At 57.5% G+C, this 10863-nt stretch overlaps 2 protein-coding genes across 4 annotated transcripts; one reads left to right on the top strand and one right to left on the bottom strand.

The window, feature by feature from the left end:
• The first annotated feature begins 13 nt into the window (after window positions 1-13).
• LOC138806102 (forkhead box protein H1-like) lies at window positions 14-3338 on the top strand. Of its 3 annotated transcripts, none has more exons than XM_069991653.1 (4): window positions 14-327; window positions 1242-1523; window positions 1811-1915; window positions 2021-3338. In XM_069991653.1, exons 2-4 carry the CDS (start codon window positions 1353-1355, stop codon window positions 2849-2851), a joined length of 1107 nt encoding a protein of 368 aa, XP_069847754.1. In that variant the 5' UTR covers window positions 14-327; window positions 1242-1352; the 3' UTR covers window positions 2852-3338. The 3 variants fall into 3 exon arrangements, with proteins under 3 accessions (XP_069847754.1, XP_069847753.1, XP_069847752.1); XM_069991652.1 differs by having other exon boundaries at window positions 1145-1523; XM_069991651.1 differs by lacking the exon at window positions 14-327 and having other exon boundaries at window positions 1016-1523.
• On the bottom strand, window positions 3327-10836 carry LOC138806101 (kinesin-like protein KIFC2). Its single transcript, XM_069991650.1, has 18 exons — window positions 10685-10836; window positions 10415-10496; window positions 10131-10282; window positions 9627-9765; window positions 9357-9502; window positions 9209-9274; window positions 8996-9124; window positions 8512-8589; window positions 8287-8401; window positions 8103-8212; window positions 7632-7740; window positions 7364-7521; window positions 5028-5132; window positions 4827-4948; window positions 4601-4724; window positions 4388-4520; window positions 4042-4298; window positions 3327-3948 (listed from the first exon to the last, which is right to left on the bottom strand). Exons 1-18 carry the CDS (start codon window positions 10781-10783, stop codon window positions 3694-3696), a joined length of 2379 nt encoding a protein of 792 aa, XP_069847751.1. The 5' UTR covers window positions 10784-10836; the 3' UTR covers window positions 3327-3693.
• Window positions 10837-10863: the final 27 nt, after the last annotated feature.

The raw sequence follows: 10863 nt of genomic DNA, 5'->3' as shown, positions 1-10863 counted from the left end.
GGGGCCGGGATGAGGCCCGGCCAGCGCCTGAGAGCAGGCCGCAGCTCCGGCGTTGGCAGCGCGCCCTGGGAAGTGTGGCCCGAGAAGAGCAGCCAGGTCGAGGAACCTGGAGGCGACAGTGGGAGGCGAGACTCCGCTCATCCTGGAAGGGGACTCCTCAGACTCGGGAGGGAACCACCTTTTTGCCAAGTGGGGCAGAGGACATAGATACCAGCCTGGAGATACAGGGAACCAGCAGAGAGGGCCTCTGGGTAGGAGGTGACATTTCTGGCGGAAACCAGGGGCGGTCTGAAAACAGTCTGAGATAAGGGCACCACCCAGGCAAAGGTAGGAGCAATAAGGTTTCCACACTCATCCTCTATTTGAACTCTTGGCTCATGCCCTCCCTCAGCATCTCAAGATGCTAGACATCCAACAGGCTGCAGGATTTCACCCTTTACACAGGAAAAGTTGAGTTCTCAAAGCGCTACCGAAACACTCCTACAGGTCTAAAGCCCTGGTCCCACACCAGCCACCATTGCTGGTACCCTGATACTGAGACCTTCATGGTCAAACCTGCTCATTGTGATGAGAAGAACCTAGGACCAGATATAGATACATATGTGTATGCACATATATGGAGATACATACACATATGCACATACAGATAGATAGATAGGTAGATAGATAGATAGATAGATAGATAGATAGATAGATAGATAGATAGATAGATAGATAGATAGATAATGTGCAGGGAAGAGGGCCTACTTGGGCACCTGTGACACTCCTGAGAGCATACTTGAGCCCACTATAACTCCTTTTGCTCCTGAGGTTAGGGTTTCTTGGCCTTTTCCTCCAAGAAAGTCTCCTGGTCATCTTAGGGTAGACAATCAGAGCCCCTAAAGCTTACGTTCTGTTGGCTGTTCTGTCTTGAACTCCCGGGAAGCCCCCATCCTTCCATCCTTCCGTGCAGCTTGGTTGGCAAGTCACACACTCTGAGGCCTGGCCCAGGCAAAATAATCCTGGTGAGCCACTTTCAAGGACTTTTCCTCCCAATGTGTCAGGATGCTCTGGAGCCCAAGGGTAGAGTCTGGAAGTGGACACTGTGGCTTCAAGGAGGTCACCCAAAGTCCCCACTGGAATCCTTTCTGCCCCTCCCTTTCAGATTAACCGAAACCTGCTAATTGTGGCAACCTCCAAAGGTTCCCCTCCCCCACAGCCTCTTTCTCCTTTCCCCTCCCCCTTTCATCCGAATGATAAAGGACCAGCCCGCCAGCCTGGCTTCAAACTCTGGCCCTGCCTCACCACTCTACCTCAGCACTTTGAGCCCTTCAGTAGATCTCGATCCAGCTTAAGTTGCCTGCCTCCCCTGCATGGGGCCTTGTGACTCCAGCCTGGGGCCCCGAGAGGCAGAGTCAACCTCAAAGCCACCCAAGAGGAAGAAGAAGAGATATCTGCGACATGACAAGCCCCCGTACACCTACTTGGCTATGATTGCCTTGGTGATTCAGGCCGCACCCTCCCGCAGGCTGAAGCTGGCCCAGGTGAGCTTCCTCACGCTTGGTGGTCAAGCCTTTCCCTGACCCATTCCCCCAGCAACCCAAGGACCAGGCTTGGCTTTTACCTCCACCTACTCTTTCTGCTACCAAGACAGGTCCTGAAAGCTGAGTTACTCAGGGGACACCCTTCTCTCAGAACTGCACGCCTGTAGGCCTAGAAGTGTTCCCTTGTGAGGTGGGGAGGGTGCTGGGTAACCCCTGAACTCGATTCTGAGTGAGGGCTGGGGTGGTCCTCAATCCTGCTCACAGCCCTGGCTGCAACCTGGTTTCAGATCATTCGTCAGGTCCAGGCCATGTTCCCCTTCTTCAGGGATGACTACGAAGGCTGGAAGGACTCCATCCGCCACAACCTTTCCTCCAACCCATGCTTCCGCAAGGTGGGGAAGAAAAGGGTCAGAGCCCAAGGGGAGGGGTGGGCAGGGAGGCCCTGAGCAACTGAAGTCCGAGGGCCCCTACTCAAGCCTACCTCTCCACACACACAGGTGCCCAAGGACCCTTCGAAGCCACAGGCCAAGGGTAACTTCTGGGTGGTGGATGTGAGCCTGATTCCGGCCGAGGCACTGCGGCTGCAGAACACTGCTCTGTGCCGGCGCTGGCAGAACCACGGTGCGCACAAAGCCTTTGCCAAGGACCTCAGCCCCTATGTGCTTCAAGGCAGGCCTTACCCGCCACCCAGTCCCCCGCCACTCCCGAGGGAGGGCTTCAGCATCAAGTCCCTGCTAGGGGACCCCAAGGAGGGGGTAAGCTGGCCCCAGCAGTCCACCCAGGTCAGACAGAGCAGCCCAACTCAAGCAGGCACAGGGTCCTATAGGGAGGAGGTGGTGCCCACTCCACCCCTGTCCTCTGAGAGGCCTCTGTGGCCCCTCTGCCCTTTCCCAGGGCCCACCAGAGTAGAAAGGGAAACTCCCCAGGGGCCAGTCGTCCGGCCATCACCTCTCTCCCCAGAGCCCAGTACCTGGCCCCTCCACTTACTGCAGGATACCCCAGACCCTGAGGGACTGTCCAGCAGGAGACAAAGGGCCTCTCTGTGGGGACAGCTGCCTACCTCCTACTTACCCATTTATACTCCGAATGTGGTAATGCCTTTGGCCCCACTACCACCCACCTCCTGTCCTGGGTGCCCACCTTCAAGTAATCCAGCCTACTGGGGGGTAGCTCCTGAATCCCAGGGGTCCCAGGGGCTGCTCTGGGATCTGGACTCTCTCTTCCAGGGAGTGCCACCCAACAAGAGCATCTATGATGTATGGGTTAGCCACCCTTGGGACCTGGCTGCTTCTGCCCCAGGCTGGCTGCTCTCCTGGTACAGCCTTTGAAGATTCTTGGACAGGGACTGCTTTTCTCTTATCCCCAGCTTGAGGGTAAACCTAGTTTAGGAAAGTCTCAAATGGCTACAACAATCTTGAAGCAGCAGGCATGGCCTTGCTGAGAATCCTGTTTTATTGGGTTGGTGGTCCCGGCAGGCACACCTGACCCTGGTCAGTCATGCCTCTGCCTCCCCCAGCCCCAGGGGCAGAGCTGGAGCAGCGGGTTCAGCCTGGGGTAGCTCTTCTTGGTCCCTCTTCTCAGGCTCATACACCATCTATCTGTCCATCCATCACTATCTGTCACCTCCTCTCCCGGGCTCCAGGCTGGGGGAGGGACAGTTGAATGAGTCCAGGCTGAAGTCCTTCCTGCCCTCCCTCAACTGTCTGGGAAGGAGGTAGCACCTTTTGAGGAAATGTTTAAGAAATGAAGACACAACCCTACATAACTCTTGGGATGATGCTGGTTGGGGAGATAACAGTAAAGGAATTTACAGCATTTTAATTTCAAGTCTGATTTGGGGGCAGGGATCCTGACTTGGGAAGCCACTTGGCCAGAGTCTGAGTCCTGGTTCCTGCAGCTCTGGGATCTCCTGCTGTGGACTGTGATAACAGGCAAATGGTGATAAGGAGAGCCGCGGGCTCTGGTCAGCTAGGGGGGAGGGGGCAGTTATTTCTCCAGACATAACTCTGCTGGCTAAGAAGTGGGGAACAATTCGACATTGGAGGGAGCAGTAGATCCCCAGGGGGCAGAGAGGTTACTGGGAGATGGGGTACAGGAACTTTTCTACCACCTCTGCCAGCAGAGGCGCCACCTCAGCCCCGCCCACCCAAGGCAGGGCTTCTACCCAGGACTACGGAGGTGGGATCCCCGGGGCTGAGAGATCCAAGCCAGAGCCACTGCCCGGGCTGTGGCTTGGAGGGCTGCCGGGTGACGGCGTAGGAGTGCAGGGAGTTCCAGTGAGTGGGGTGTCGGTACTAAGGGAGGAAGGAGTCCCAGAGCCCGGGGCTCTGTGGCGCCGGGCTGGACCCAGTTCCACCTGACCCACTCGCTCGGCAAACTTGAGTGAGCAGACGGTCTCCCCGAGGTCTTCTGGCCGCGTGGAGATCTGCAAGGGAGCAGAGATGGTGGGTGGGAGGGTTCCATGGGTGGTGCCTGCCAGGCAGACGACCCTCCTAAGCCCCGCCCCACGCTGGCCCACCTGCAGAAGCAGGACTGCCGTGGTGCCTGGGCCCAGCGCCGGCTGAAGCAGGCGCGTGAGCTTGGAGTCTCGGAAGGGCACGTGTGGCCGCCGAGCGCGCAGGGCAGCCATCACACCCCCAAGTGCCAGCAGCGAGCGGTTGATAGTCTGGGCCTCTCGAAGACGCCGGGGGCCATGCAGGTCTCCCCTTGGCACGCTTGCTGCGGCCAGCTTCCATGCGCGCTCAGACCCTGCCAGGTCTACCAGGTGCAGCGTGCCTGTCGGGGATGTGCAAGACAGATGTGGAGACCAGCCAGACGTGTGAGACCTGTGGTGCACGGGAAAACCCCGGAGCTCGGCGCTGTACCTGCAGTGCCCTGAGCACAAGGAGCAGCAGCGGCGGAGCACAACCGGAGCGTGACCAGGGCGTGGGAGCGGGAACTATGCTGGTTCATAGCAGTTGCAGCTGTGGCCCGGTTGCTCCTCCCCAGACTCAGCATCTGGAAAGAGCAGTCAGGGCTGGCCTGGTGTGGGGTTCTCACCCCCTAGCACAAGGACAGACCCTGGAGGGCAATCTTACCTGGTGTAGGGTCTCTAGGTCCGGCACATCCCAGTGTGTGAGACCAGCCACCTGGACCCCGCCCTGGCCTGCTGGCCCCTGCCTCACCACCAGGTGCGCTGGTGGTCCTGGGGCCAGGAGATCCCTGGTGAGAAAGGGGGTAAGCTTGGTGGCTCTGCCTGGCTCTAGGAATGGCCACAGAGGCCCTAGGCCAAACGGGAAGCGGTCCCCCCCGGGGCAGCCCAACCTGACTGCCTCATTGTAGATCTCCACCATGCTGAGGGTCACTCGGTGCTGGCCTCCAGTCTCCATTTCCTGGAACAGTGACTGCAGAGCCCGAGGGGCTATGCCAGGGTCCTCAGGGGGGCCCTAGGGATAGTGCAGTCCCACACTGGATTCACAGCCAAGTACCCAGGGCCTTGACCTCCAAGCTGAGGTTCTAACTCACCTCCATGCTGTAGGTCTTCCCAGACCCAGTCTGACCATAGGTGAAGATGCAGACACTGTAGCCTCTGAGGCAGGACAGCACAGCTGGCTCTAGCTGACTAAACACCTAAGGGCAAAAGGAGTGGGAAAATGTCTTGGTCCCTAATTTCCTGTTCAGAACCTGGAAAGGTAAGAAGTGCAATGTAAGGTGAATGGAGTACATCTTGCCTGAGAAGTAACTCTGAGAGAACACAGTAGGTCAGAGGAGACTCTACCTCCCTAGAAAAGGTGATGATTTCATTACTGTGATTTGAGTGTGTGTGTGTGCACGCACATGTGGATGCTGGTTCTGGGATTTGAACTCGGCCTGGGCACTGTCCCTGAGCTTTTCCTAAAGGCAGTCCTCTACCACTTGAACCACAGTGCCACTTCCAGCTCTTTCTGAGTTTATTGGAAATAAGAGTCACACTGTCTTTTCTGCCTGGGCTGGCTTCAAACTGAGATCCTCATATCTCGGTTTCTTGAGTAGTTGGGTTTACAGGCGTGAGCCACCAGCATCAGGCAAAAGGTGATTTTTTTTTTTTTTAAAGAATTAGCCAGGCAAGAGCTGGGGATGTGGATTAGTGGTAGAGTGCTTGCCTAGCATGCATGAAACCCTGGGGTCAATTCCTCAGTATCACATACACAGAAAAGATTGTAAGTGGCGCTGTGGCTCAAGTGGTAGAACACTAGCGTGGAACAAAAAGAAGCTCAGGGACAGTGCCCAGGCCCTGAGTTCAAGCTCCAGGACTGGCAAAAAAAAAAAAAAAAAAGAACCAGGCAAAAAAGGGAATAGCATGTAGAGAATGTAGGATCCCAACACTACGTAGGGGATTCTGGCAGTAGCAGTTGAGGGCCAGATGCTGGGGCCTGATTGCCTAACACAAACTAGGCATTTACTCCTCATCCTTGAAGCCAGTTACTGTCCATCCTTTCTGCCTATTCCCCTCTGTAGCACCTATTTTGAGAGCTAACAGGCAAAGTGCCAGCCAGTCAGGGTCAGGGCAATACAAAAGATGTGCTCCGAAAAGGTGTGTGGTTGTAAAGGATAGTGGTCAGCTAAGACTGTTGGAGCCCGGTCCCTGAGAGGTAAAGAGAGGTAGCTGAGGGGGAACATGCAGCTGGGACATTTATCCTTTGACAACTGGTTACAGTAGCAGCCTTCTGAGCAACAGCATGGCCAGCTTCAGTACCAGAAGGTCCCTAATGCCTGGGTGGCTGTCACCTCTGCTTGAAGTATAGCTGATGGCACTGAGGACACAAGCTAAAATTACCAGAGTGGGTGCTAAGAATTCCTGATTGGGGTGGGGGGTTGGGAAGGTGGCTCAGTGGTAGAGCGCTTGCCTAGCATGCCTGAGGCCCTGGGTTCGATTCCTCAGCACCACCTAAGCAAAACGAAAAAGGCCGGAAGTGGCGCTGTGGCTCAAGTGGTAGAGCGCTAGCCTTGAGCTGAAGAGCTGAGGGACAGCGCCCAGGCCCAGAGTTCAGGCCCCACGACCGGACCCAAAAAAAAAAAAAAAAAAGAATTCCTGATGGGGCAAAAGAATCACTGTGAATGTTGAGGCAGAAATGAAAACACAGGTGAAGTGTTTCCCAACAGATGCCTCTGGTCCAGACACTAGATAGAGGACCCTGTCCAGAAGAGCTATGGCAGTGGACAAGAGAAAGGGGGAGGGAGCAGTGCAGAACTGTAGTTTGGGGTGGAACTGAGGCTGGGGAACTCATGTGACAGAAGACAGGTAGATGCAAAGTGAGTCAGTACTGGGCCCTCTGCCCTTGCCTGCCCATCATCATCCGGCACCTGCAAGATCAGCTGGTGAATAGTCTCTTACCTAATCCATCTCAGCTACAGGAACTCCAGAGGCATTGTATGTGCAAATGCAAAACAAGTTGGTGGGCTGGGACATGAGCCACTGCTTTTCTACTGATATCTAGCATGTAAATGGGATGCTCCTACAAGAGCAAGGTTCTGCCCCTACAGGTAGACCGTCTGAATCCTCAGGAGGAGTGGTCAGCCCTTGAAGCTTGAGGGGAGGAGGTACTAAGCCAGCACCTGTGGGATAACTGTCCTCCACCACTAGCGTCCAGCCGTGCTCTACAGCCAGTTCTACCAAGCAGTAACTGTCACCTCAAACAGGTTTGTGCTCCTTAACACCCAGCTGAGTGGCCAGTCCTGCCTCCCAAGTATTCTAGTAGTTCCATTCCCTGCTGGAGCCCAGCTACCTTCCCTTTTTTAGGTGGACAAACAGACAAGCAAAGGAGGAATGGGCCTCTTTTGGACTTGTAAAGTTCAGGACAGGTGAAGAAAGCAGATGTCACCTCCTCCTGACTGGCATCTGGAGGAAAAACCCAGTCCAAGCAGAAGCGACGCTGGCGCCCTCTATAGCAGGTGGTGATGGTGCCACCAGGTCCAGGCTCCAGGCTCACCAGGCTAGAGGGGGTTCCGGGCCTCAGCCGACACAGGACGCGGATGTTTCCTGAAGTGGAGATCAGATCGGCAGATCGCTTCCTTGGCCCTGCAGCCTGGAGAGGCTAGACTTCCTCCAGCCTGCTCTTCCCCATTGCTCCCTGCCCCAAGCCACCATACCCTTGAGCTCCAACAGACGCCCTGGGCCTCCCGTTGGGGGCCTCTGATGCCCCTCAGGATGCTGAGCCACAGCTTTTTCAGATGACAGTGCCCCCAAGGCCCAGGACACCTGAGGAAATAGGGATGTGAGGGAGGTAAAGACAGGTCTCCAGACCGCTCCAAGTATAGTGGGGTGCTGAGAGCAAGAGAGAGTCACTGTGTGGCCACCAACTATGGTGGTCTACAAGTTCTCATGGCTCTCAGCCCCAGTGGGTCTGAGATGGAACCCAGTAATCTTAGGTAAGGATATTACACCATCTGTCCCTCTGCGTCTCTCAGCAATTCAGTTTCACAGAACAGTAACAGTGGGCCAACAACAGACCCACTGATGCATACCACTTCCCAAGGCTCAGAGGAAGAGATAACAGGGGCTCTCCCAGGAAGGACAACGAGAAGACTACCCATAGACACCAGGGAAGGAGGGAGCCTAACCTGACCCTGGGCCTCACTCAGTGAGCCCTGGCAGCTTTGGGTAAAGGTGCTGACCAGTCCTCGGAGGTCCCCACAGCCCTGACGAAGGCTGGCCATCCGTGCTCGAAGTCCTGGAGGAGGATAGCTGTTGAGAAGAAAAGCCTAAACCACAGGGCGTTCCAGCCCTCTGCCCCCAAGCCCTTACCTGCCAGCTGCCCATGCACCTGTTGTAGCTCCCGTCTGCAGTTCTGCTCTGTCTCCTGCTGGAGCTGCTGAAGGGCCCCTCGAAGGCCCTGCAGCTGCACCTCCTGAACTCCCAGCTGCCCACCCAACCCCGCCCGTCACTGAGGAAACAGGCACTTGCCAGACCCTACCTCAGATGCCCCCTCCCAGTGTCTCAGCCCTCTTTATCTGTAGGACCCAAGCCCACCTGGACTCGGAGGGCTTCTGTGGTGTCTTGGGCCTCCTGAAGCTGGCCCTGGAGCTCCAACAGAGCCTCTGCCTCCTCCTGCAGGAGGGTGGGGGCTAGGTGGGCCACAGAGCCAGTTAGGAACTCAGGAAGGGGTATTCTGTGGGCCCATCTCACAGTCAGGAAGGCCAAATCAGAAGTAGCCAGAACAGCTGAACCCATGACTCCCAGCTCCCTGCAGGGAGTTCCCCTAGTTCCTCTGCTTTCCTGGGATCACTGATAGATATCATTAAAGAGGGTTCTGCTACTTATGTATCAGCTTCCTGAGAGGCTGCCCTGCAAAGGCCATCCCAGGGCATGTCTGTAATCAAAGATGGTTCCCCGACAGGGCCTGCTACAGAAAGCACCAAGTCCTGAGGGGGCTTAGGCATTGTCGGTGGATGACAGATGTGCTGTGGAAGCCTGGGCTTCAGGAATGGCAGCCAGCCGTCAGGGAGCAGGGTACCTGCGGAGGCCTGGTAGAGGGGCTCGGGCCCCAGTGTAACAGGAGGTCTCGAGTGAGGCTCAGGCTCTGCTTTAAGGCCTCATTCTCCAGTGTGAGATGCTGAACCCTTTTCTCTGAATCTGTTGCCCCCTGCAGAGAGAAAGAGAGGGAAGCCCTCAGGACCCACCTAGAACTCCAGTGCTCCTGCCTGCTCCAGCCCCCCAGCAGCCTCACCGCTCCCAGGCGCAGGCGGCCCAGCTCTTCCTCCTGCTGCTCTAGCTGCTGCCGCAGCTCTTCCAGCTGCAAAGAGCCAAGACAGAAGGGAACTCCTTTTGGGAAGGAGCTCCCACTCCCCAGTTCCTGCAGCTCTTGGGTCCCTCACCTGTCCAAGGATGAGCTGCTCTAGCCGCTGCCAAGCCCTCTGCTCTTCCTCCAACTGAGAAGGCTGCCGTCCCTGGGCCTCACCCGTGGGTGCCTCATTGAGGACAGGGGTGGGACAGGAGGAGTTTTCTTCTGGTGACAGAGATCCTGGAAATGAGTAGGATTGAGAAGGTGACTGTCCTGAATCCTGAGGAGCACAGCTGGGCTTAGGACTCCTTATTCCAGGCACGTTCTGACAGACCTCCTCCCACAGGCTGTACCCCTTACAAACCATCTATGGTGGGGAGCTGCACTGGCAAGGCTGGCTGCGTTCCCTGAAGCAGAGCCTGCCTTCCCCTGGGGCTCCGAATCCATGTCAGAAGGGCCAAGAGCTGACTGGTCAAGCTCAACAGCGGAGGAACCTCACCAGGCTGTGGAGGACAGTAAGAAGAATAAGAGAAGAAAGCTGGACACCTGTGGCTTACTCCTGTCATCCTAGCTATTCAAGAGACTAAGAGTTGAGGATCGTGGTTCAAAGCCAGTTGGTCAGGGAAGTCTGTGAGACTCTTATCTCCAGTTCACCACCAGACAACTGGAAGGGGTGCTGTGGCTCAAAGTGGTAGAGAGCTAGCCTTGAGTAAAAGCTCAGGGACAGCGCCCAGGCCCTGAGTTCAAGTCCCACTATCGATCAACAAGCAGATAGATAGATAGATAGATAGATAGATAGATAGATAGATAGATAGATAGATAGATAGATATAGAGGAGTGGTGGCTGGAGCAGCCTGTGCCCGCTCACCTGGTCTTGGTTGGGAGGGTTCGCACAGCCCTCCTCTGCCCCCAGCTGGACGGAGAGGAACTCGGCAAGGCGCAGGAGGGCTTCCTCCAGGGAAACCTCGGCAGGCCGGCCCTCAGCTCGCGCCTCCAGACCATCCTGGGCCTCGGAGCGGCCTGCGAGGCGGCGCGCGGGGGAGGGGTCCGTGTCACGTGCGGGAGGGTGGGGCTGCTCTCCCCCCCGGTGAGGTCACCCCCTCTCGGGCAGGGCTACCCCACCCCCAGGGCTCCGAGGCCCCCCTTCCCTACCGGCCAGGCCGGTCAGCTCGGTCCACAGCTCCGACGAGAGCTGATCCGGGTGACGACGACCCCTGGGCTTGCATCCGGCCCCCTGGAGAGAGCGGGGGCACCCCTAGGAGGGAGCGGGGGGCCCGCGACGGGCTCCTGCCCCCCGGAGCCCGGCCGAGCGCTGCGGCCGGCCCCTGCTTCCCACCCCCGGAGTCCCCGGCGACCGCGAGCTCCGGGCGTGGGCTGGGCCAGCCCGCCGCCGCGCCCCCCGCCCCGCAGCCCCCCGCTCACCTGGGCGGGGTCCCCGGGGTCCGCGGCGGCCGCCGCCCCGCCATCCCTGCGGAAGAGGCTGTAGAAGATGTAGATGAGCAGCGAGTAGAAGGCATACATGGGCGCGCGGGGCGGCCGAGAGCCCCGCTACGTGCCGCCCCGCGTCCCGGCCCCGCGCCGCACCCGCCCGCCGCAGTGCC

The sequence above is a fragment of the Dipodomys merriami genome, unplaced genomic scaffold (assembly GCF_024711535.1).
Source record: "Dipodomys merriami isolate MVZ:Mamm:240054 unplaced genomic scaffold, mDipMer1.0.p SCAF_4, whole genome shotgun sequence".
Taxonomy (NCBI): domain Eukaryota; kingdom Metazoa; phylum Chordata; class Mammalia; order Rodentia; family Heteromyidae; genus Dipodomys; species Dipodomys merriami.
Note: the sequence above shows the minus strand (reverse complement) of the source record. Positions and strands in the feature narration are given on the sequence as shown.

What these genes read in the sequence shown, in the direction of transcription:
- LOC138806102 (XM_069991653.1), top strand. Translation starts at nt 1,353, where the DNA reads ATGGGGCCTTGTGACTCCAGCCTGGGGCCCCGAGAGGCAGAGTCAACC. An exon ending in GCAGGCTGAAGCTGGCCCAG is followed by an intron (nt 1,524 to 1,810) that starts GTGAGCTTCCTC and finishes ACCTGGTTTCAG; the next exon opens with ATCATTCGTCAGGTCCAGGC. An exon ending in CCAACCCATGCTTCCGCAAG is followed by an intron (nt 1,916 to 2,020) that starts GTGGGGAAGAAA and finishes CCACACACACAG; the next exon opens with GTGCCCAAGGACCCTTCGAA.
- LOC138806101 (XM_069991650.1), bottom strand. Translation starts at nt 10,783, where the DNA reads ATGTATGCCTTCTACTCGCTGCTCATCTACATCTTCTACAGCCTCTTC. An exon ending in ACCCTCCCAACCAAGACCAG is followed by an intron (nt 9,766 to 10,130) that starts GTGAGCGGGCAC and finishes TGTCCTCCACAG; the next exon opens with CCTGGTGAGGTTCCTCCGCT. An exon ending in AGCAGCTCATCCTTGGACAG is followed by an intron (nt 9,275 to 9,356) that starts GTGAGGGACCCA and finishes GGCTCTTTGCAG; the next exon opens with CTGGAAGAGCTGCGGCAGCA.